This window comes from Onychostoma macrolepis, chromosome 22, assembly GCF_012432095.1.
Source record: "Onychostoma macrolepis isolate SWU-2019 chromosome 22, ASM1243209v1, whole genome shotgun sequence".
Lineage (NCBI taxonomy): Eukaryota > Metazoa > Chordata > Actinopteri > Cypriniformes > Cyprinidae > Onychostoma > Onychostoma macrolepis.
Genome location: NC_081176.1, coordinates 33,059,075 through 33,084,093, shown reverse-complemented (window position 1 = coordinate 33,084,093; position 25,019 = coordinate 33,059,075). Strand labels below are relative to the sequence as shown.

The 25,019-nt window shown below is 35.4% G+C and overlaps 1 protein-coding gene across 4 annotated transcripts in view; it reads right to left on the bottom strand.

Annotated features, from left to right (window-relative positions):
- The window catches only part of si:ch211-126j24.1 (phosphofurin acidic cluster sorting protein 2), a 58,062-nt gene that overhangs the window by 7,643 nt on the left and 25,400 nt on the right, over positions 1-25,019 (bottom strand). The window contains exons 3-19 of one of the 4 annotated variants that reach the window (XM_058761038.1): positions 22,188-22,277; positions 20,868-20,993; positions 19,382-19,544; positions 18,219-18,310; positions 17,754-17,837; positions 16,896-16,955; positions 15,135-15,283; positions 14,459-14,552; positions 12,888-12,974; positions 9,815-9,951; positions 6,710-6,848; positions 6,499-6,603; positions 5,143-5,249; positions 4,833-4,987; positions 3,223-3,333; positions 3,023-3,125; positions 2,057-2,089 (exon numbers count right to left, since the gene is read on the bottom strand). In XM_058761038.1, the coding sequence (XP_058617021.1) occupies positions 2,057-2,089; positions 3,023-3,125; positions 3,223-3,333; positions 4,833-4,987; positions 5,143-5,249; positions 6,499-6,603; positions 6,710-6,848; positions 9,815-9,951; positions 12,888-12,974; positions 14,459-14,552; positions 15,135-15,283; positions 16,896-16,955; positions 17,754-17,837; positions 18,219-18,310; positions 19,382-19,544; positions 20,868-20,993; positions 22,188-22,277 (1,835 nt within the window). The remainder of the gene's footprint in view (positions 1-2,056; positions 2,090-3,022; positions 3,126-3,222; positions 3,334-4,832; positions 4,988-5,142; positions 5,250-6,498; positions 6,604-6,709; positions 6,849-9,814; positions 9,952-12,887; positions 12,975-14,458; positions 14,553-15,134; positions 15,284-16,895; positions 16,956-17,753; positions 17,838-18,218; positions 18,311-19,381; positions 19,545-20,867; positions 20,994-22,187; positions 22,278-25,019) is intronic. The other 3 variants (XM_058761039.1, XM_058761040.1, XM_058761041.1) reach the window with 3 other exon arrangements.

Below are 25,019 nucleotides of genomic sequence, written 5' to 3'. Positions count from 1 at the left end.
GCATGTTTTGTTCGTCACACCAAAGGACTGGGCAATTTTATCGATTAATTTGAATTTAATGTTTTGCCACGATTTTATTTTTTATAAATCGAGGAATCGCAATTTTGAATAGAAATATTACCAGATGTTAGAATTAGACACTTTGACAATATGGCAATGATAACAGAAAAAGCAAAAAGACTGATCCAACGCATGTCGGCGCACTCATATCGCTAGGTGCCATTCACACAAAATGCGCTTTTGTGTTGACAAAGATGCGACTCGGGCAGTAGAATAGGAAAAACATGCAAGAAAATGGGAATTAACTTTTTTTTAGACTGCCGTTTCATGCAAGAGATGCGAGCGCAACAGTCAAACGCGTCCATGTTTACATAGAAAAAACAATGGAAAAGCAGCGCAAGCGAATAAAAAACCTGTGAAGAACTTCTAGCCTACTGTATGTCTGATATTTCATGTTTGCATCATGGTTATAGGCTAAAAGCTGCTGTTGTTTTTACAGAACATTTATAGTTAATAATAATCTACTTTAAGTCATTTTGAATTTGAATTACCTAGACTTTTGATATTTTTTAAAAACATTTTCCTTGTATTATTTCTGAACATATAATATGTATAAGACAAGTTTGTACAAGATGTAGTTGTAGTTCATGCATATTTTCTGCAAAGATATTAATCAAGTGATATGTTTAACATCATGTCGCCAACTTCACATGTGGTGCGCTTGGAATAGAATTTTCTTCAACTAGATAAAAATAAATAAAAAGTTACTTGAATCATGTTGTAGTTACATTTTCAAGTTGACAAGTAAAAAATCGTAAACAATCGAATCGGTCAAACGTTCTGAAAAATCGAGATTTAAAGTTTTTTTGCCAAATCGCCCAGCCCTATCACACCACATGACTTTGAAATTTCCAAAAGTGACTGTTTAATGTTTGAGAAGTTTGCTGAAATCATTTTTTTTCTCCCCCCACTTTTTGTTAGAAACTTAGAGTTTTGAGTTTTTCAACAGAATTGTAAAATGTGACCTCAAGAACATCTAATCAATTATCAATGAGTGAAATCTAGTTCTGTCCTACATTTATTTTCCTCGCTGAATGTCCTATTTCACTCAGAACATGTAATGCACAACATTACAGAAATAAAATGGGTTCTGAACACTGTTTAATGTTTATTTTAGGCTCTGCTCTGATGCGTCAGCTAGTACGATTGTAAAATTATGTCGAGGAAGGGTTGGAGTTATTGTTAATATTTTAATGTGTTCTGATGACACACCTGCGGCATAACAATCTCTGCTGTCCATTCTCACTTCATTCATTTCTCTTTGTTGTCTCTCTATTGGTGTTTTATCACTTTCTGTACCCCCGGGTTTCTCTCTGTATATCTCCCTTCATCTTTCGCTATTTTGTTCTGCTTCAAAGTGATAATTGGATGTGTGACCTTTTGTATCTGTGCTTGTCCTTCAGCAGACTATCACAGATTTATGTTCCAGTCTGTGTGTGCGTGTACTTCATTATTCATCCAATATTTGGATGTCTGTTTTTCACAGGACTAATTTAGCACAGTCCCAAATCATTCCAAAACCTGTTCTAATAAGAAGGCATTTAGCCAACGCTTTGGACACAACTACCATGTGTGTTTTTATAGCAAGCAGTTAAAATCAAATGAATGTTTAATTTACTATTAATAAGTTGATCACAATAATGAAACTGAGAATTGAGAAAACTGATCATACAAAGTATTGACAAAAATTCTTCAGAAACACTCGTAAGTATGAACTTGCAACCTTTCAGTTACCACATTTTTAACCACTAAACCACCCTAATTCACTCGTCTCTTTTCAAAGTTTGTCACCATCTCTTATCTCCAAACCTGTTAAACTCAAACCAAACTAAATCAGTTAAACACACAAAGAGACTGAATTATGAACACAAAACACACAGTGAGCAAAAACTAGTAGTCACGCAGACAGGTGTGTGTGAGGTTAACATACTGAGAGCATGAGTGATTTAAACCACAGCAAACATTAAAACGTCAACCCAAACACACGATTAGGTACCTGATGTAAAAATCAAAATACAAGCTTCTCTTCCTTGAAGGCAAAAACAAAAGAAAAGGAGGGAAAAACCCAAAGCATAACAGTTACTGCGCCATCCTCAACACACGTCCACTTCTCAATGACAAAATAAAACCAGATCAAACAAAGGAGTGACATAATTAAAAAAAGAAAATGCAAGTGCAACTGATTGTTTGATCTACTGTATGGACCAACTGACGATAATGATTATGATACCCATAATAATTCATTGAGCGAATCTCATAAAACGTGTCCTTGCCACATTTCACCCCAAAAACAAACGCAATAAGAATTTATATTCTGCATTAAAAAAAAGATGGATTTGCATTTAAGGTCCATTGAGATTATTTTATTTATTGGCTGAATTCTCATTGCTGCAGTGTATCTGCACAACTGTGCTTTTTTGTTCTTGTCAGTGGTAATTTTTGTTAGATTCTTTACTGCAGGGTTGCCAGGTTTGCACAAAAAACCTGACCGTTTTGACGGGGGTCCCCTGGTAAAATGTGCATTGCAGGGGCTAAATATCATGTTATTGGGGTCGCTTCAACCCGCAGACATGAAAACACAGACATGAAAAACAACCAGTGGCAACAGTGTTAAAGTAGACCAATTCTGCGGGAAAACAGCGGACTTGGCAACACTGCTTTACTGTAATAAAGAATTTTGTAAATACAAAGGTAATTCATTGTGATTGTTCTAAAAAAAGCCTTAATGTTTTGAACTGAAATACAATTTAATTAATTTTCCCTTTGAATTTGGGGTAAAATATGGCTTGGACATTTGGTAAATTTTGTAGGATTAATGCCCCTTGCATTTAGACTTAGGACATACTTTGTACGACTTTATTTTGGCCAGATGGTGAACAAACATACACTACATTTAAGTATAACTGACACATGCCACATCATTAATTACATATTTCCACGCACACATATTACAAGACCATACCTTTTTTGTTTATAGGTGAGCATTGCTTCAGAAATAGGGAATTGGTGGGAGAAATTGGCTCCAGCCAGATACTGCGAGACACGTCCGGCCACATCAATATTATCTGTAGAAATTTTTAAACATCGCACGCATTAAGTACCAGCATCAGATAACAAAGGCATGAAATCATTTGAAGAGCCCATATTAGCAGACGCGCTAACCTGAATTAGGAGCTTCTAACCTCCCGAACACGTCCCTCCATCCGGCGTCCAAGAAGATGTTATTGAACTTACTGTCAAATGTTGAGATGTACTTAGCCAGTGGATGACAACCTGATCAAAAACAAAGTGCATTTAGCGCACATTGAAGAAATATCACAGAGTAATGTAGTTGTCTTTCACATCAGACCAAAGTCCAAAATAAACACTCACTAAACACCAAATATGACTACAAACTGGCATTGGCGCATAAATAATCCCACCAGCTGGGCGGCAACTCTATTAGGAACATAATACACGTTTTAATTGAATTGTGTGAATCCTCCCATTAAGCCGCCAAAACAGAAATATGAAAAATCTGTCACAAAATCTGTCTTTACGTTTTTCTGACACATACAGTTTTACTGAGGGAGGTGTATATGAAAAACAGCTATAAAACCCATTGTAATTAGCATATTATACAATATATATATATAAAAATTAGGGCTGTCAGTTGATGGAAATTTGTAATCTAATTAATTACAGGGTGCTGTGATTAATTAATCTATGATTAATTGTGAAAATACCCCCAAAAGATAACGTAAAGCTATTATTGTGTTAAATGTTTAGGCTACAACGGCCTAACATAAAGTATGCAACATAAAAGAAGATAATTTGAGAAACATATCAGTATTTTTTGTTCATGCAATGAAAGTCACTGGTAACCAAAAGAGCTTTTATACCAACAGTCTTCAAAATACCTTACTTTATGTTGTACAAAAGAAAGTAAGTCATTCAGGTTTGAAACAACATGAGGGTGAGTAAATGATGACAGAATTAATTAATTAATTTATTTATTTTTGGTGAACTATTCATTTAATGTTTTTTTTTTGTAATAAATGATATGATACTCTAAAGAAGAAACTATAACTACTAGCAGCTGGCGGTAAATGTCTGTATGAGTCGATTCGATTCAAATGGCTGATTCATTCAGGAATTCAGTAAACGGCTCTCTTTATGAATGGAGCTTTGAATCATTGATTCATACGATTCGTTTAAACCGCGGATTCATTCAGAAACTAAACACCGCTGTGTTGCTCGGAGATGCACAACAGTTCTGCTGTGACTTTATAGGTAATATTTTCGTTGGCAAAATTTAACAAAAACACACAATATTGTGTTTAAAATATAACACAATATTAACTTCTTATTTACTGAACTGTTGTTTAAAATCATATTTGCACTCATGTTCTTCGTGACAAAAACTGATATTGCTCTCGCTGCTGGTGTAATATCGCTTATCATATGATATAAATATGAGAATAAAACTCATACAGGGTAATTTTTTGCCCCAATATCTTGAATTTTAAGGCATAACTGCATTTATGGAGTTGTTGCCTTGCATCGTATTTGTCAATGGGCAACTGTATGAAATGTAAGATGATGTACAGGTTTGGGGACGGGGCCAATGTGTTAAAATATTTTAATCGCATTATTTTTTCATAACTAATTAATTAAACTAGCGCATTAAACTGACAGTCCTAATAATAAAAAAAAGTAAAATAAAAATAAATAAATGAATGTATTTTGACAGATAATTTTGGGAAGTGATTCAGATGCTTTATTCTGCTTACCGACTGGAATGACTAGAAACCGAATGTAGCTCAACCAATCAGGTGTCTTGTTGGCAAGCTGCTCCACAAAGCAGCGAAGAACCGTGCTGAGGTAACTCTGATCGCCCGCCACTGCCACTTTAATGGTGGGTGGTGTTTGTGCATTACAGTTGCAGCTGTCACAATGACAAACATGAGAGATACAAAAATTCATACTCAAGTTCTTACAAAAATACCCACTCAATTAATTTTCTCACTGATTAAGCGTGCTAGGGTTTATTTGTGTAGTGTGAGGGCACAGTGAGGAATTTCTGTGGCCAGTGAGGCTTACAATCGTTGAATCCTGGTGACGATGGTGTTGAAGGCGGCCTGAACATCTGCGGGGGAAACGGTGGACACAATAGGCTGCTTGTGCTCCTGAAGAATTTCATTCAGATACTGCCACAGAAACAGAGTTCACGGATCAAAAAGCAGCATGAGGGAATTAGTGCGACTGCTAAAGAGACAGTGTGAATGAAAACAAGCTATGAGGACTGTAATGTACGTAATGGCTATCCCTGCGGGACACATCAGCCTCAGGGAAGGACGAATGTCCAAATAAATCCAAACAGACAAGACAAGTGATAAAAACAGTTCGTATCCCCAGGTTAAAGTGTCAGTCCTGTTACAATCATAACCGCCTCTTATTAAAATATTGTACTATTCAATAAATAATAAGTGAACTCGGAGTAAATCAAGGACAAGTCTCATCTTTTCTTTTTATAATTAGAACTTTCTTATAACTCTGTTACTGTTTTGAAGGCATCACTGTATTCAAATTGTACAATACTAATAAATACTTGTGCTGTCAAGTATAGTAATTGCAATTAATCGCATCCAGAATAAAAATTTTTGTTTACATAATATATGTATGTGTACTGTGAATATTTATTATGTGTATATATAAATACAGACACATACAGTATACATTTTGAAAATATTTACATGTATATATTTATATTATATATAAATCTATTAAATATAGAAACATAAAATATTTTCCTGAAATATATACATGCATGTGTTTGTATTTATATATACATAATAAATTCACACAGTATACACACATATATTATGTAAGCAAAAACTTTTATTTTGAATGCGATTAATCGCGATTAATCGCTTGACAGCACTAATAAATACTAATAATCACTAACATCTAACACTAATCCACTAATGTATATATTAAATAATTTACTTGCTTGACTACAGAAGTTGCTAAAAATCTTTAAACTTGACTTTACAAAATCACCTTTTTATGGAATAACTCTAAAACACACACAAAAAACTTTTCTTAAGTGATCATTTTCTTTACTTTTCGTTTTTCTTAATTTTCTTTTTTTTTCTGTTTTACACTAAAAATATTGAAACGTACTTAAGAAACATCAAAATGATATGTTTTCTTGAGATGAAAAATTACAAAACATAATAGGAACATAATATACCAAATGTACCAAAATGTAGTAACGTTTACGGTTAAAACAAGAAGAAATGATTTGCCAATATGGTAAGAAAAAAGTAACTTAATACAAGATAAATTCTCTGAAAAGTGTTCTCATTACACAGTTTTGATTCTCAATTACATTTTATGTTGTTTTAGGATGTTTCAGTACTTTTATTGGAAAACTAGACAGTGTAACAAACACACCTGTCCCTGCCAGTCTGTAGTGTTAATGAGAACGATATTCTCTGGCAGATGTTCGTCAGAGTTCAGGATCTGGTTGAGTTGATCATAAACTGATTTCCTTGGGACCTGCAACAGGAAGGACATCAGGTCAGAAAATGAGCACTTTGCATTCATAAATCAGTCTTCCAATATTTCCTTATTTTTATCCCAGCAGACACAAACACACACTTACACAAACCTGTGTGATGAGTCTGGAGTCTGGAGAGGTTTCGCTCTCGATGCTGCTGGTGCGATCGCTCTGAGCTTTAGAGTTCTGTCTGTCCTTCATGGATGTGCTTCGAGGACGTCGCTGCAGCTTACTGTCTGTTTTACTGGCCACCCAACAAGGAGAAGACATACTGTATTAGCATTGCTGGCTATTATCAGTTATTATAGCTCCTGCAAGACATTTTTGACACAAGCCCTCCAGGTGTGTTTTAAAACATTGTAGCTGGTCTCTAGATGGCGACTGACCAGCTGGATTGGATATAAATGTACAATATTCAACTCAGATGAAGAACACCTCAAGGTGGTTATTTCAGTCTGAACTAAGATCTGTAGCACTGTAATAGAGTAGATCGTGCATCACAGTTTGTGGCATCTTCTGCCTCCCAAGGCACCACAGAAAGAAGCTAAAAAGAGGCGAATCAGTGATGCGCTGCTGCGTTCCACATTCACTAAAGTGTCTGTGAGCCCATCGCTCGGGGACTGAGTCTTAATGAGCTCATTAGCCAATGCAAACACACACATATGCCGTCTAGCAGAGGCCTGTGAGAACAACCAACTAGAAAACTACATGGAAGAACAGATGATTTGATGTTATGATGGACCACAAGAGAAATATAACAGATGGGTGTTTCTTCAACTGAGCACTTTCGGTCCTGTGGAGTTTTAGAAAATAAACTCGCTTAAATCGTACTTTTCACACTTGCTGGTTTAAAGTCAGCATGAAATAAACATTTACCTTACTTGGTAAATGCATGATATTAATCTTATTGTCAATGCAACTGCATTCAATCTACAGACTTCTCTTTGGTGACGTATTCTATGCCAGACTTTAGTTTACTTAAAACCCATTTCTTTTTTACAATTGACTGCAATCTCGGATTTGGATCCATCTCCATTCAATCAACAACCAATGAATAGAACCAAGTCCCCACCCTGTTTTTTCAATATCCATTTCACTCTGATGTACGTCACAATATTGCAGAAAAAATGTATTACAACTTCAGTTTCATTGTGACTTTCCTATTTTTAGGGCAAAATTGTAGTTTTATGCAAGAGCACCAGCTCTGGGCATGCGACCAAAAGTGCTAATCTTATTGGATGGTCAGAGTTTTTCGCAAGGCGAAACAAAAAATGTCAACAACCCTGTTTGTAAATTGTTGGCATGCAAATATTGGTGTCAGTCTAAACAGACGAACTGCCACCAGTTCATTCAATATACAATTTTACTAGGGCAAAATTGTTGGTTGGCGTGACAAAACTGCAGTTCTAATTTGTGTAAAAAATTATCTAAATAATTTTTATAAAATAAATATTTAAATATTTTGTCTATTTCACGGTTTAGCTTTTTTATGATAGATTTTCATGTTTTACAGATTTTAAGGACAATGGTAAAACAATTAAATCTAAGTAAAAAATTATAATGGCATAGATAAAAAAAAAGAAGAAAAAACTTATTTTAGAAAAAGTTGTAATTGTTAATTTTACTGTCCACAAAAATTTGGTCAGATTTTCACATTTATGATGTGTCTGTTCAGACCAGTGCTTAAAAAAAGAGCAGACAGGCTGAATGAAAATGCAGTTCCACTCTCTGACAGTAGGTGGCGCTTACATTAAAGCGGAAACATCTCTGTGATGCAAAACATTGCACAACTTTCAGGGCCAGCTCCAAATTCTATTTACTGTCGCGTAGCAAAAGAGTGTGTTTCTGAGCGTCACCAAGTCAAAGTTTTATGCAACAGCTGTGGCTCTGGGCTTGTAGTGTTAAGTTTGTCAGCCATTTTTAATTTAGTCTTAGTCCTGTGTCAAATCTACTTTTTAGTTACATTTAGTTAATTATACTTAGTTTTTACTTGTCCTGTTTTTGTTCAGTCAAGTTTTAGTCGACTAAATGTCTAAGCATTTTAGTCTAGTTTTAGTCGATGAAGACTTTTTTCGTCATGCTGTATAATGGTTACACTGATTAAAAAATATATATATATTTTGCTTAAAGTTATAATCACAATGACTGTTGCCATTTGAGAAATATATATTTACATTTCCTTAGAAGTATTGCACTTCCACCAATAAGCACAAATCAATAGAATGTGGACACATATACATGGTTTATTTGACCCCATCTAGTGTATTGATTTATTATAAAATTAATATCAAAGACTTAGATATACACTACATTATGAAAACTTGTAAAACAAACAAAAAAACATTTTAACAGAGAAATTCCTAATTACAATATTTCCAAAACAACATGTTTCTCTATTAAAACATGTTTTTAATTATTATAGGTGTTTCTGTAATGTAGCGCTAGTGCATGTGCATGGTTTCCAAATTGCAAAAATTAAGTAAAACACTGGTCCGAAAAAGTATCCTTTTTACGGAGAAGTTGTGATTTGGGAATTTAAACTCTTGATATTTGGCAACAGCAAACATGAAAGCTCGTGTAGTAGAGGCACGTACAGCAGTCCGCAATATTTTGCCGCCTCGTTTTTTCGACAAAAAAAAAAAAAAAAAAATGTTTTATTATATTTTAGTCTCGTTTTTATCATCAATGATACTGCATGTTGATATTGTCACAGTTATCGTTTATTGACCCTATTGTCGTCTCATTTTCGTCATGAGAAAAAAGCTTGTCAATGAACATTTTTCGTCATAGTCTTCGCTGACGAAATTAACATGGGCATGTGACCAAAAGTGCAAATCTTATTGGTTGGCCAGAGTTTTTCGCAGTGCAATGCAAAAAAACATGTCAAAGAAAAAAATAAACTGTCCATAAATGGACGGCATGTGAATGTTTGCATCTGTCTGAACAGGTGCATTACCACCAGTTTATTCACATGTAAATTGTTATCGCACCGTGTTTTCGCACTTAACATTTGTCCTCTGTAGTTAAAGAAACACCCAGATGTGAGAACATCTGCTATGACTATTATTAAATTCAACAGTGAAAAAACGGCATCTAAGGGGATTGTTCAGACAGAAAAAAGGGAGTTTGAGAGAGAGTGAGAGAGGTTGCAACAGAAAACAGATGGAAAATAAAAACAGGAAGGCACGAATAGAAGGTCTCGTTTGTTACCTAGGCGACATGAGAGTCTGCGACTCAGCCTTGCAGAGTTTGCCCACCGTTCCTGCTAATTTCTCCGTGCTCACGTCCCAGCTCATGCTGGTGTCACATGGTGCCATGCCGCCACCCGCCTCGTCCTCCACCAGCTCCTGCATGGAGAGATAAACATCAGGCGGGAACATGTATCACTCTTTTCAACGGCTCGCGCGGCCGTGAAAATTGTCATGTTGCCGTGGCGACGGCCACTTAGCCACAAAGCAGAATTGCGGTGTGGAGGTGTGGATGTGTCTGAAAGAGTGTGTGTGTGTGTGTGTGTGTGTGACTTCAACACACTAGATACTGTTAGGACTGATTAAGTGTGCGACACAGACCACAGCCTTGAATTATCAGCAGTCAGCTCGCAAAAACAGAAAAACAGGACGGCCCTTATGAAAGAAGGACAGAGCATCTTTTTCTAAAGATAAAATTTATTTTTTTCTTGTTTGAAGAAAATGTGATGGGTGATTACTTGCGTGAACACCACAATGCTAGGGTGTTCTGAGTGGTTGCTAGGGTCTGCTAAATGGTTGCTAAGTGGTTGCTTAATGGCCCAAGTCTCTCAATATAATATTCCGGTCTGTAGATATTAGGGTTGTCACGATACCATAAAAATGTCTTACGATACTATACCAGCTGAAGTATCACAAAACCAAGTAGTATCACGATACTATGCAGTATTGTGTTAATTTAAAATTCAATTCTACAAAATGAATCAAAATTTAATAAATAAAGAGATGTAAGTGAAAACAGACAATATTATTCTCTGAATACTTAATGTGAATGAATGACTGGCTATTGTTTTCCATGAAATAATCTAAACAAAACTCATCTCAGCACTGCACAGAAGCTGCATGAAGTGACATTTAGATGTGGCATTTATACATAATTGCATAAATAATGTTATGAGATTAGTGTTTTAAATACTAAATTCTGAATATAGAAATATGTTGGAAAATAATGTAATATGCCTACTTTTAGATGGGAAACTTAAAAACGGCCAGCAGGTGGCAGAAGTTCGTGATTGAATCACTGAGTCATTCAAACGATTCTTTCAAAACGGCTGAATCCTTCAGGAGCGAATCAAATGACTGTTTTTATGAGTGGCTCAGTGAATCAGTGATTCGCCCAAACCAACGCGGATTTAGATTCGAACAAACGAAACAAAAACAGCACTCTTGCTCGTGTCGTATTGCCGAACTGTCAGGAGCATTTTTTTTGCTCGCGTATCTTGAAATTTCCGAGTTAGCAGCATGTAAATTAAAACATAACATTATAAATTAATTAAAAAAATATATATATAATGATTGATAAGAACCAAGTGCAAAGCCGCTATGCTGATGAATGGATTTGCGTTCGTGATCGCAAGATGCTTCCAGAAACGAACTATTACACATGTTCTAGAAGTGGTCAAATTAAACTGTGAGAATACTTTCTTGTAAGATATTATGATGTTGAATAAGTGATGCTTGAGCTGCTGTTGTTTAAAATGACATAAGATGGTCTGAATCAGACCCTTTCTTCTGATAAACTGCAGCATGAACAACGACGTGCAAGTGCGACTTCTCATTGCAAACTGAACTGAAGCATCGGGAAACACTCAATACCATATAATGCGTATACACAGAGCACAGCAGAAAGACATTTGGCAATCAACTTGTAATGTTTCTGCTGGCATGAATGTTCAAATGAACGTTTTAAACAGTGTTCTTGCCGTGCATACAACATATCTTACGGTACCGTATGGACGATACTACCGTTTAAAAAATGCAATGGCACCGCGGGTATTTTTAAGCTTTAGTATCGCGATACTATCGTAGTACCGGTGTATCGTGCAACCCTAGTAGATATGAATCTGAATTTTTTGGTGCAGGACGAGTTAGATGCAGAAGTTTAATATTTATTAGTAGTGTTGTTATTGCTAACCAGTGGACAGTGGATTTTTACTTTGTTACCTTAATTAAGTAAGTATCTGTACTGTTATTTTTATTTTGGGGAAACCTTTGCTTTACTACATTCCCAAGCATAATATTTTCTTCACTACATTTCATAAAAACATACCGTTCCTCATTATTTTAAACTGGAGAAATCACCACCCCTTCTGAGACGTTGATTCTTTCTGATTCTTTCCAATGAACCTGTTAAATTGGTTCAGAGATCGCACTGAGCGATTCGTTCACGTATCGAAGCTGTTCTTGAGTCGACAACTCATTGATTGGCCAAAATGGCCAAGAATCACTAATGACGAATTTTAGTCTTGATCATTGTAAATGAAAATCATATTTTGATCATGACTGTAAGTTATTTGTGAAGTAAAGGAGAACTGTTTAAGAGCACTGAAATCCTTGAATATAGATATGTATGTCTTTTTACTTTTTATACTTAAATACATTAAAATCAAGTACTTTTGTACTTAAGTGAAATTGAAGATGAGTTCTTATAATTTTATTGGAGTAATGATTTGTATACTAGGTCCACCACTGTTGTTGGTACAAGATTATCCTGTTTAAATCCTAAATCTTGTTTCGATGTGAGAAAAAAGAATTTGAAAATAGTCTGATTATATTACCTAAAATGGATTACATTACTAACTACAATTTTTGTCATGTAATTTGGAATCTGTAACAAATTATCATTATGAAAAATGTACATAAAGACAAACAGGCCTATAATTCTATCCCAATTACACAGAATAATATAGCGTGTACCCTACTGCACAACATTTTAAAGTCCCACATGGATGCACTGTATCTGTTGGCTCTATCTTTCCTTGTCTCTCTCTCCTCCCATCTGTCTAAAAGTGCCTCATTAGGGCTGTTATTGTGGTGATGCTGGGTAGTAAACACATTTAAACACTCTTCACTTTAAACAGATGTGAACTGATACGCACGGAGAGAACCAATAGTAATCAACAAAAGAAAAGAAAGAAAAGTAAATAAACTAAATCAACTATATTTCTACACAGAAATCAATATTCCACAGTATTCCAGAGAGCCGTGTAAAAATTGCTGTATGTTAAATGTATAGAAATGCAGAAATTGCCACTGACCCCAGCTGCCGAGTCCACCGCTGTAGGGTCATCTGGATATCTGCCACCCACTGCCCTGTTCTTATCCACTGTTAACAGATCGCCACCCTGCAAACACACACACACACACAGAAACAAAGCACAATATTGAGCATGGGGTGCACGCTTTGGTTCTTCAAGTAGTTTCCATTTCCTTCAGACCCTACTGAAAGAGAAGTACACTAGCAAATGTTTTTAAAAAATTACTTATTTTAGAAGCAATATATTTAAAAGAACTTAAGTGTGAACCGAATGTAATGTTTTCTGGCACTACATGTTAATTGCAATTAAATGAAAATGTATTAAAATGTATGTACACTTAAGTGGCCTTTTATATCATTAATATGACATGCGAAAATATATACTTTGAAGATTTGAAGTACATTACAAGTGCGCATTCAATACAATTAAATGCACTTCTTTTCTACAAGGGTAGGGGATGCAACAGATCTTCAATGAAGAGTTGCAAGAAATGAACCAAACAAAGCAGCTCTGAGATCAATCAAAACACTACAAGCTTAGATTTGATGCCAAAAGTACTTGAAAATTATAGAAAAAAAACAAAAACAAGACTGTGTACTTTATTTTACAAGGGGTTGAATTTCTCATCCCATGAAGCATTGTGAATGACGTCATGGAATCAAAAAGCACCATATATTAATTAGGTATAAAATACCACATATTTGAAGTTATGCATATTTACATATTTACAAATAAGAAGTTTGAGAATGTACAGAATCAGTATCATTTGCAATATTGGTAACACTTTACAATAAGGTTCATAAGTTAACAACATTAGTAAACATGAACTAAAAATGAATAATACTTCTACAGCATTTATTAATCTTAGTTAATGTTCATTTCAGCATTTACTAATGCATTATTAAAATCACAAGTTGCATTTGTTAACATTAGTTAATGCACTGTGAACTAACATGAATAAACAACGAACAACTGTATTTTTATTAACTAACATTTACAAAAATTAATAAAGAGTGTAATAAATGTAGTGTTCATTGTTCGTTCATGTTAATTAATACATTAACTAATATTAACAAATGACACCTTATTGCAAAGTGTGCAATATTTTATGGGGAAAGGTGGTCACTCCTGAACTCTTCAGGTTTGGTTCCGCTTCGATGGTAATAGTGACTTAAACACATTTTTTAATGAATTTGAATTCGTACTGACTTGTGGCTTCTACAAAAGCATATATCATCAGTTAACAACCTTGGATTCTAGGTCTATATTTAAAAGTTTATACACTATCATAAAAAAATATATTTCTCCTGGAGAGACAATGAATGCGATTACAATATTTTCAGACAAAGGCAAAACTGATTTATGAGATAAACTGGGTCTATTAGATTTTGATCTGTCCTGTGACAGATGAGTTTGACTTGACTTTGCTTAGATTTATAAAGAAAAATGGTGAAAATTGATATTAAATATATAACATATAACTAACATTGGCATGTTTTGTGTTTGCCTTTGTTTAGGCAGAATAATACTGATAACACAAGCATACATAATAATGCTGATAACAGACGTACAGTGGAGGTCGGCTCTCTCGGTTGGCTCTTCTGACTGTGCAAACTGCCGATCTCCGTCTGTGAGCTGGAGTGAGACATTCCCTCAAAGAACGGCCTTGAGTGGAAAACATACACACGTTAAGAATATAAAAACAGTCTTAGTGCCAGGAGTTGGATTTCATGGTCAGCGATCTAGTATCAGTTAAGTTTTCCTCAGTGTTCTTTAAGAGGCGTTTACACTGGCGGCGATTTGCAAAGACAAAGCAACTGGAAGTCATTCACTTTGACCGAGAGTCAACGAGACAGTGGGTGATATTGGTGAGGTTCAAGCATTAAAAATTCTTCCTCGTGTACGTGATTCCTATACAAACACTTTCTCCTCCAGATCTGGAAACAAAGTGAAATATATATCCACAAGGATATCTAGTTGGTTTGCTAGTAATTGTCTGCAACTAAATTCTAAATATATGTCAAAGATTTAATAACATGAAAGTTGCAATTTTGTCAAATGCACCAGTTCTTCCTTAGAAGTCTTCTTTATAACAGCCAGGGAATTTTGCATGACTTTATTTCCACATGGACTGACAAAAAGCAAGCAAATTGCTTTAAGCCAGCCAATCAGATGTGATTTTGAAAATGGCTTGCCATTTTTGTGTGTAATATGCATCAAACTAGTGCTATGACTCACGGCTCTTACTTTAATTTGGGTTTGGGAGTGCTGAGAAGACTCTCGTTGTCCTCCATCTCTGGGCCACTGTCGCTCTGGTTATAAACCTCTAGACTGTCATACAGAAGATCCAAATCTTCAACCTCCTGCGTCTGATCAACTGGGTCTGAGTCCAAGACCTTTTTGAGCCAGCAAAATATAAATAAAATGCATATATGTATGAAATGTAAATCTCAAAAGAACATGACCAGGTCACATTTCAAACCAAAATGACTTCATGGCAATTTAAACAAATTTGCCCCCAGTAATTATCATTGCCATAATTAATATATATATATTTTTTTTTAAATCGTAGTATGTCATGTACTGCCTTTAATTTATGGCGGAAAGAAATACAGTATTTTATGTTATAGTTAATGACAAATTACTATAATACCTTAATAAGATGTTTTTTTTTTTTTTTTTAGTAAAATGTGACTTGAGCATGATTTGCCCGTTTTAAAAAGCCAGCATGTGCTGAAAAACCAGGCATTCAGTGCAATCTTTTTCAGGCAGAATTTTCACAGGACAGTACAATCACCAGTAATGACCCATTCATACTATAAAGTGCATCTCCTCAGGCAGCTGAGACTAAAAGACAGAAAGAAGTTCATTGTGTAAAAGTAAACAAAAGACAGAAAGAGGATAAGAGATGGTCTGAAAGTAAAGGGGGCATATGAATGATCATCTTAATAATGAGAATTTATACAAATTTACACTATTGTACTTCTTTTCCAAGATGATAAAATATACAAATTTCAGTCTTTTTACATCTTAAGCGCTGCATTGTGTTCACAGCTGGATCCATCCTTTATAAGTGGACACTGATTTAAAATGTGTCAGCACACAAACAGACTTTGTTAGCATTGTTTTGCTCCACTATTCCCGCTTAAAAACGCATTACTAGCTTGGCCAGGACAGAAGACCAGCTAAACTTTATAGAAGCAAAACACCATAGAGAGATTTTACTCAGTTGTACATCAAATTAATGTTATAGTATGTTTTGAATTGCTACGAAAGGTGGTCAATGTTTTCTCTATTAAAAAAAAAAAAAAAAAAGTAACTGGAAAGCCGTGATTTAACTGCTGTTGGAAATTCCCAAAAGTCATTTTTTCAAATGTCAATCACAGGTTTATGTCACAGGTGTTTTGAAATACGCTACATATTTGAGACACACCCAAAGTGAGCTATTGCATTGACAAGCCCATATTGGCAATGCTACTCATGGGAACAGCCTGCCAATGCAACAAAGCTGTGTCATCACCCTGAATCAGGAAGTCGCTGGACTGATTGCCAAATAAATCTGGACCATTTCCTGTAGGGTTTGGATAACGGAATGTGGCAGCCAAGGCAAGAGGACGAGGAAGTCAAAGAGTCAAACAGCTATCTACTAACAAGCTTAGACTCTAACAATGAGACAACAAAGCTACTTAAATCTTGCCTGTAGGCTCTAGAAACATTTATGGCCTAAGTCATGACCCTATAACTTGTCCTCTCAGAGCAAAGCAGTAAGTTTAGTTTTAGAAGAGATATACATCATATCATACACTGCATAAATCAAAGCTCCTCTCACATTTCAGCTACTAGATCAATCATTGCCAAGTCCCAGGCTGTTTTTATAAAGGTTGAATTTCATGGCTGAAGCGATTTTGTGATTACAAAGCACAGGACCGCAAAGTGGAGAGTGTAGAACTTCAGGCTAACATGTATTTCTCTCTGTTGTAACTTATGAAAGCCAAAGAAAATTCTCACCTCATCAGATACTTTAAATCTCTTCAGAAGAGCGACAAACTTCTGCTTGAAATTGGGTTGCTATAAAGAAATTGAGAGAATATGTCATCGAAGTCTTCCGAGCCACTGCTGTTCAATGCGATACATGTTACAATAGCAGTAAAATGATGATACTTTTTGGTATGGTGTTTTAGTTAATACAGTAAAATAGGTAAAAGCAAAAGACTAAAAACTGCATTTACCATTCTGGTCCAAATAAAAGTAGAGCGTAATAACGTATGTACACAATTAGTGCACTGTATCATATAATTAACTTTAAATGCTAGTACATAGTAGTTAGACTTTATAAATGTGCTTCAGAAAAGTGTAAGGAAATCTATATTAGTGTCGCTCTAGTTTACACATTGATCCTGGGTTTGTGTTCCTGATGGTGAGCTTAGCTTAAGAGGATTAGAACATCACCTTCTATAACCTTCTGTGAACTAGATAACACTGAACCAAACACCACCTTTAGGACACAAAGCCAATTTATCTATGTTTCTATCAGGTAGCTGCCTGAAGTGACTTGTATCAATTAATCTATGATAACAGACAGGGTCATCTAACTGTACTGCGGTGACAACATGCCTGCATGCAGAAACAAATAGAGAACAGGGTGGATTATATTACAGTGATATATAGTATAATACAATTTAATCAAATCAGCTATTGGCAGTGTTATCATGTCAGTTAGCAAAACTGTGTTCTCTGGTATACAAAGATATTTTACAAATGGTGTTCCCCAGGGCTCGATTATGGGTCCTATCACTTTCTGAAAGTACTCAGATCTTTATTACTGGCCCCCCAGGATAAATGCAGAGGGAGTATATCTGTACATACCCGGGTCATAGATGTGGTTCTAATCATTTTCCTCCTAGATTTTTTCGGCTTCCGCTGAACATCATCATCCTCATCATAAAGGTCCTAAAACAGAATTTCAAGAAATTTGATGCTTTTGATAGGTAGAGATCCTTTTCTAAAGAAACATTAAATAAATAATATTAAATTAATATTAAAAGGAAATATTAAATTAACCACACAGTGCAAAAAAACTACTTCTTAATCACTAACTACCCAAAATACAGTATAATCAGCCATTAAACAATGCTATCAGTGGATGTAATTCTTTTTTAGGTAAATTCTCTCAATACAGTATTGTTTTAAAGTTAATGTATGTGCCGAAAACTAACATCAATAAGACCAATGATATTGAAAGACTACATTCATAGCAGAAATCAGGGAATTATATTAAAATTTACTTTTAGAGCAAGATATATAAAAGACATGTTGGCGAGAACTCCTGACCTGGCCTTGAACAGCGTCATCACTCGCCTCTTGCTCTGACGAATAACTATCATCATCATCTTCAGAATAGTTATCCAAATCTGGAGAACGGTCTAAAAGAGAAAGAGACATTTAATGACCCCATGGTACTTGACATTTTAATGCAGCAAAAGCCTCAGGCATACAGTACCATCTGACATCCAAGAGAAAAAACCCAAAGCATTAAAATGATTCATTCAAAACATGTAGCAATTTTATTGCTCCAATTTGAGAACACTTGAGCTGCTGAAGCTACTTTCCCTTTTAATGTACCGCAGCATCAGTCACTTTTTCTTTGTGTGTGCTCTGAGATGATGGATGGGAGGATGTTTTGTGGTAGAGAGTGTATCCGGGGGACTTTTTATCTTTATTGCAGCTTAATGCACTCAAACTGCCCATTAGCATCTTTAAGTCAATGTAATGACTGTACATAAACAAACCCAATCACTGATGGAATATTGTGGTTTGTACAGTCATGCAATTGCAAGGACAACTGGGTAAATGGGGTGGTTTGGTGTAGTGGTTAAAGATTTACCCCTCCTTGCCATTTAGATGTTGTTACATTTGTGAAATTTCTATTGTCAATACTGTAATGATGTATGAAGCACAGCCGTGATTTGCAATTGTGTGGATTCCTACGGAAATGACTGGACTGCCCACAGAAATTCACCCAACAATAGTTCTGTCAAGACAACTCTCTGAGAGTTTAGTATGGTAATATACATGGCAATGTTAATGTGTTTGGTCTTGGAATAAATTTGCTATGTGCTGCGGGAGAGCAAGTTCTGAGACTCAGACATGCTGCTGTCTTGCACATATTAACATATAAAATAATCCCCATATATAACATACATTAAATTATCCCACAGGTGGAGCTGGGGAAGGTGGAGTATATCTGAAACACATTGTGACTGCTACAACAAGCAGTATTTGAATAGCTGAGTATTTGAATATTGAGCAGCAAGCTCATTGGTTGCTGATGCGAAAGAAACCAATCAGCTGTGCCATGTGAATAATGATGTGATTATATCAGATTTGAGTTAGAACCTATCGGCCTGCGCCAACTAGAGTTTCATGACAGCACTTTGCATTAAATGTGAACACACTTTTCTATTTTAATATATTGACACATTTGTGTGAATTACCTGAAGCTTTGGCCTTTGTCTCTGGCTGACCACTGCCGTCCTCTGGGTCAATAGGTTGACTGGACAGTGAATAAACACTCAGTTCTGCTGCACGTACCTGTGCTTCCTTCACGTTACTATGGAGACCTAAAATCTGGCCTCCATCTGTTGGGTGCTGCATCACCTTTAAACATAAACACTCAGAAATAAGTAACACGTGGACAAAAGAGTCAGAATTCTTCAGACGCCTTCTTGTCCTATCAGCTTAACTCTAGCTCATGACCTCCATCTGAAAGCCTCAGTTCTTTTGTCATTCAAGGTTGCATTCCCCATCGACCTCTTGGACAGATGAATTGTCCCCTATGTTCAGTGTATTCTGCATTTGAGTCTCTATTGAATATGATTATCACTGGAATCTCAGCAGAGAGGAATTTGGATTTTGCGGGGGTGAAACTACCGAGATTAATTGCAGGCATTTTCAGAAAGCTAAATAGCTGCATAAAATGTACCAGTAGGTCCACGCTCACACAAAGGCCCCCAACACTCCTAAACATTAGAACTTTTTAAGAATAATTGTCTTGAAACAAAAGAACAAGGCATATTAGTCATTAAGTATTCTAACATTCTAATTATTATTAACATGAGTGACCTCAAATGGAGAAACTCTTACAAATGCAAAAGAAAATCAAAGTTTTGCACTCATTCCATACTTTTAGCAACGGATATCCACCTAATACTTCAGAAAACTCAATCATATTTGCACTCTAATGAGTTTTAGAACGGCTACTTTCTCAAACTTCGCAATCACTGCTTTGTAGTTACATTTTTTAATTGCATTTGTAATGACGAAGTTGCTATTTAGTACCTTCAAAATGTATTAACTTTAAAGTACTATTGAATAAGTTCAATAATTTGAATAAGTCAAATTATAATCAAGAATATATATATATATATATATATATATGGCAAACCTGTGGCAACCAGTGTTGGAAGTAACACATTACAAGTAACGCCAGTTATTTTGTTTTCCCATTTATTGACTGACAGCTTTCCTGTCCCCATGTTGAGAAAAATCGGGAATAAGTGTAGAGGCGTTGTGTGTGCTCTGTGAACATGATGGCTACTGTAGTTCTAGACTAAATGTGAAAATGCATTTACTCATTTCACTTGCACAAAAACAGATTCAGTTTTCCTCAAAATGACTGCTGAACAGTTTGCTGAAAGGTTTGTTTGAGGGAGCAACACAATATTGTAATGCATTACTTTTAAAAATAACTTTCCCCAACTCTGGTGGCAACAATAGCCAGTCCATCACTATGATATCAATGCATATGGCTCCTTTAATGTGTGACGTGAGAGAACAAGTATTGACATATTGACTTTACATGAAAGCTGTGAGTATGAGCTGCTTTGCTACTGGAGAAGGGTGAAATAAAGAGGTCACAGTCAGTCTGGCAGAAGCTTCAATGAACTGGACATCAGGGTTGTGTGATTGATTTGCCCGTACCTCAGCCATATTAATAACACCAACGGCCAGCGTCTTGTAGCCCAGAATAGTTCTGTTTTTATAGCGTTTCCTCCTTTGAAGCATGATCTGCAGCCGGTTGGCATCTCTCTTCAGGAAATGTGGGTACTAAAGAAAGGAAGTACAACAGTACAGTGATTTAAGCGTATTGTTGCTTGAGATTACATCATTTTTATCAGCAACATTGTGACAACGCTAGCACAAACACTTTATTTGATGAAATCTTCCCTTCATACTTCCTGTCAAAGCAACTCTTAAAGTGTCGGCTATAAATACCGGATATCTGACCCAAACCAAGGAAAAACATAGAGGGTTCTCGGAAGAAACAAAGGGTAATGAAGTAAACACTCCATGCAAAGAGTACTAAAACCCTGAAACATGAAAGCTTTCAGAGTAAATTCAATTTTAGGCAGTTTTAAGTTACTGATATATTCTCACACACTTTCTCAGTTAAATATGCAACTAGATAGGGATGGGTAGTAACAAAAAGAAATCACAATATTTAGAAATGTTGTTCAAAATGCAATATTAAAACATTTGTTTTATCTTACAGTGTACAACACATAAATAAATAAATAAATGAATAAATAAATAAAAATCTGAAAATACCATTTCCAAAGTAAAAGTAATCGTACCACGCATTTGATTAGATTTTTTTATTTTTATTTAATTTATTCATGTTATTGCAATGACACATTTTATTTATTTTTTTCCCCTAAATGTAACCGATTTTAATTTTTTCTGTTTTATTTTTGTAGGGAATTACAGGGAAAAAAACTCTAGTAAATAATGACAGATTTGACATTTTTGGGTGAACTATTCCTTCTAAAACCTATTTGGATGGGACTACACTGAAAAAATGTTGTATGCTTTCCTTTGAAACAACTTGCTAGTAAATTTCACAAAGAATTTTAAAGAAAGGGCAAGTAACGCTTTGAATTTAATGTGAAATTTTCAAAAAAATCTTTTTTTACATTGCAGTTTTTCCTAAGCTGGTTAGAGAAAGAAGTAAAGAATTTAAGAATTTAATCGTTATTAAGTATATTAATATTTAATCTTATTTCAATGGATGTATTATTCATATCATATTCATAGACTGAAGTCTGTTTTATTACCTAAAATATTCAAATCACATGACCTACCATAATGCCAAGATTCACACAATAGACATTCTCACCTAAGTAACACCTAGTCCCATCCAAATTGGCACATGAAATCACAAACGTCTTCTGTTAATAAATGAAACCGTACAATGCTTAACAGCATATGTTCAGTTACACACATATAAGACGACAGATGTACCTGTAGAGAAAAGGTGAGTTCCAGGTCTGTTTCCATCAGGCCGCTGGGTGGGAGCATGTACTCATTCGACCTCAGGATGCGCTTTGACCCCTGAAAGCATGGAAAGACATCTGTCTGATCTCTGTCTCTTACAAACACTTGTATTCATTAATTATCACAGAAGAAACTTCTGATGCACCCTCAAGCAAATCAAGTCAAATGCTGAAGCAAAGTTTGAAAATAAACCCACGCAGTCTCAAAACCGAAAGGGATGTGATGTTATTGAATACTGACTTATACTTGCAAATTGAAATGTTGTCCGTATGGTTTGACAGCGAAAGCATAAAACAAGACAGAAAATGACTCAGTCACACTGAATGTGTTGAATAATTTGTGTTCCTTGTTACTGTCCGTTTCGCTTCGCTGCAAACCACTTGAAGGCACATCTGAGAGGCAAGTCACGGATATGAGCTGTCATACTAACTAGACAACAGAGACCCCTGCTTTAACATTCATCTGCCTGCTAATGTGGCGATCCGTCACGGTCCAGCTCATGTGAAATGCATACACACACAAACATATAATCACTACTGGTTGACCGATAAGGGGTTTTAATGGCAAATGGCAAATGCACATATCTAAAAACATATCTAAACATTGGCAGGGTGGCCAATAGCTACAGTATATTCACGCGTGGAGTCTCTTTGCTCACCAAGGCTGCATTTATTATATCAATAGTAATATTTTTAAAAATTAAAATAGCTGTTTTCTATGTGAATATATGTCAAGGGGTAATTTATTTCTGTGATCAAAGCTGAATTTACAGCATCGTTACTCCAGTCTTTAGTGTCACATGATCTTCAGAAATCATTCTAATATGCTGATTTGCTGCTCAAGAAACATTTCTGTTTTTTTTCGATATTGTTTAATGGGATGGGGGAAAAATAGATTCACATATGAATCGTGATTAAGTCTTCTAGCGATTCTCATCAATTCATAAATGTCAAAAATAGACTTTCTAGTTAATATAATAATAATAATAATAATAATAATATGATGTTGTCAGAACAAAACAGCAAGAGCAATGGATGAGGAAAAACAAATACATCCTCTGCCCAATTTTCAGAGAGGGCAGGTGTTTGGAAAAATAATATATTGATTATTGATCTTTTGTTATCTGGGAAGTGTAAAATATTTTTGATTTATTAGGAAGTTTATAGTTAATAGGAAACACTGATTTCTTGAGTCAGGACTAACCATAATATAGACTGTGCATGTTTTCGTATCAAAATAGTGGTGCATTTGATGTCCAGTGTGCACAAAACAATTGATGAAAAATCGTGAATCGTTTTTTAAATCAAACAGTGACCCCAAGAATTGATATGAATCGAATCGTGAGGTACAGAAAGATTCCCACCCCTATTGTTTAATACAATTTAATGGTAGCAAATAAAATGTATACAAAAACGTACACTTAATTTAAAATGTACTCAATATTACATTATATATGTGTGCGTGTGTATATATGTATATTGGTATCTTGGTGGCTAATAGATCTAAATGTAAAAAAAAATAAATAAATAGGGGCTCTAAAGACTCTAAAATGGAAAAGAGGTTCTAAAATTCTTTGAACTCAATTCATAATTACAGACACAGTCAGTCAAGATCAATGGTTCTCAACCTTTTTGATTCCAAGGCACCGCTTTGTCCGAGACATGTTTTTATACTCAAACATGTCAGTTTAATGCTGTACATCTTTAGTGATTTTATTTTTAGTGTTTTCATTTAGCATTTTTGGCATTTTAATCAAGATGTTATGTTCATATTACTAAACGTAAATCATTTTAAGACTTATTGGGGCCCCCTAGTGGACCCCGGTCCACTTGGTTGAAAACCACTGGTCTAGATACTGTTTGTTGTTGTTGTCAATACTTTCTGTATATGACCAAATACCAGTGAGCAATTAATAAGTTACTACAGTAGGTAGTACATGTAAAGTTCAGCAAACTACTTCTCGCTGTTGTGTCTTTCTGGTTCTTTCTCCGCCAGTTGTTTTGGAAAATAATACAGTTGAATGCACAAAAATTAAATACAGAAGATGTGCAAATGAACAAATACTGGTAGTAATTTTTCAGTAGTGTCATTTTGGTAGGCTACTGTCCAAACCCAAATCTATGCTCATGCGCAGAACTAACATGATGTGAAGAAGCTCTCTGGAAACCACAGAATACATCCATCAAGGTTTTTCTGCAAAAGCACATTCAAGCCTTCAGTTTCCTGAGTTCCGAACAAAGAGACAGAATGCTCTGCAAGCTCTGAATGAAAGTAAATGCATGCTCAGTCTGCTTGTGTCCGGCCTGCAGACTAGCTGTGAATGGTTCGGCCTTCAAAGTGTTGATTCAGGCGGACACTTCAGTGCGCAGAAGAGGCGAAATAATGAGATATCTGTCAGAAACCTATCTTTTGTCCTTTTGAAGAACAGCCATTATTTTAATCGCTGAGGCGCCGCTTTGGGAGTATAACACAACCTTTATTTTCAGTGTCTGATGAGCACACTGTAAACCTGTTTAAAACCTTCAATGATCCATCTGGAAGAGATGAGTGGGCGAAACAAGTGCACTTCATGTTCCCTAAGAGAATGTGCTCTAATCCTCACAGAATGAGTGACAGAATCATTTCCTGTTGGGAAGGTGTAAGAAAATGACTGTCTAAGACTGATCTTTAAATATCACCGACACTCAGTGACATTATTTCCATGACAATTAAGCACATTCCCTCCCTAAACTCTCATTACTGTATTGCAAATGTTTTTTTACTCTTGGTTTTTATTCTCAAAAGTGATTCTCATTATAT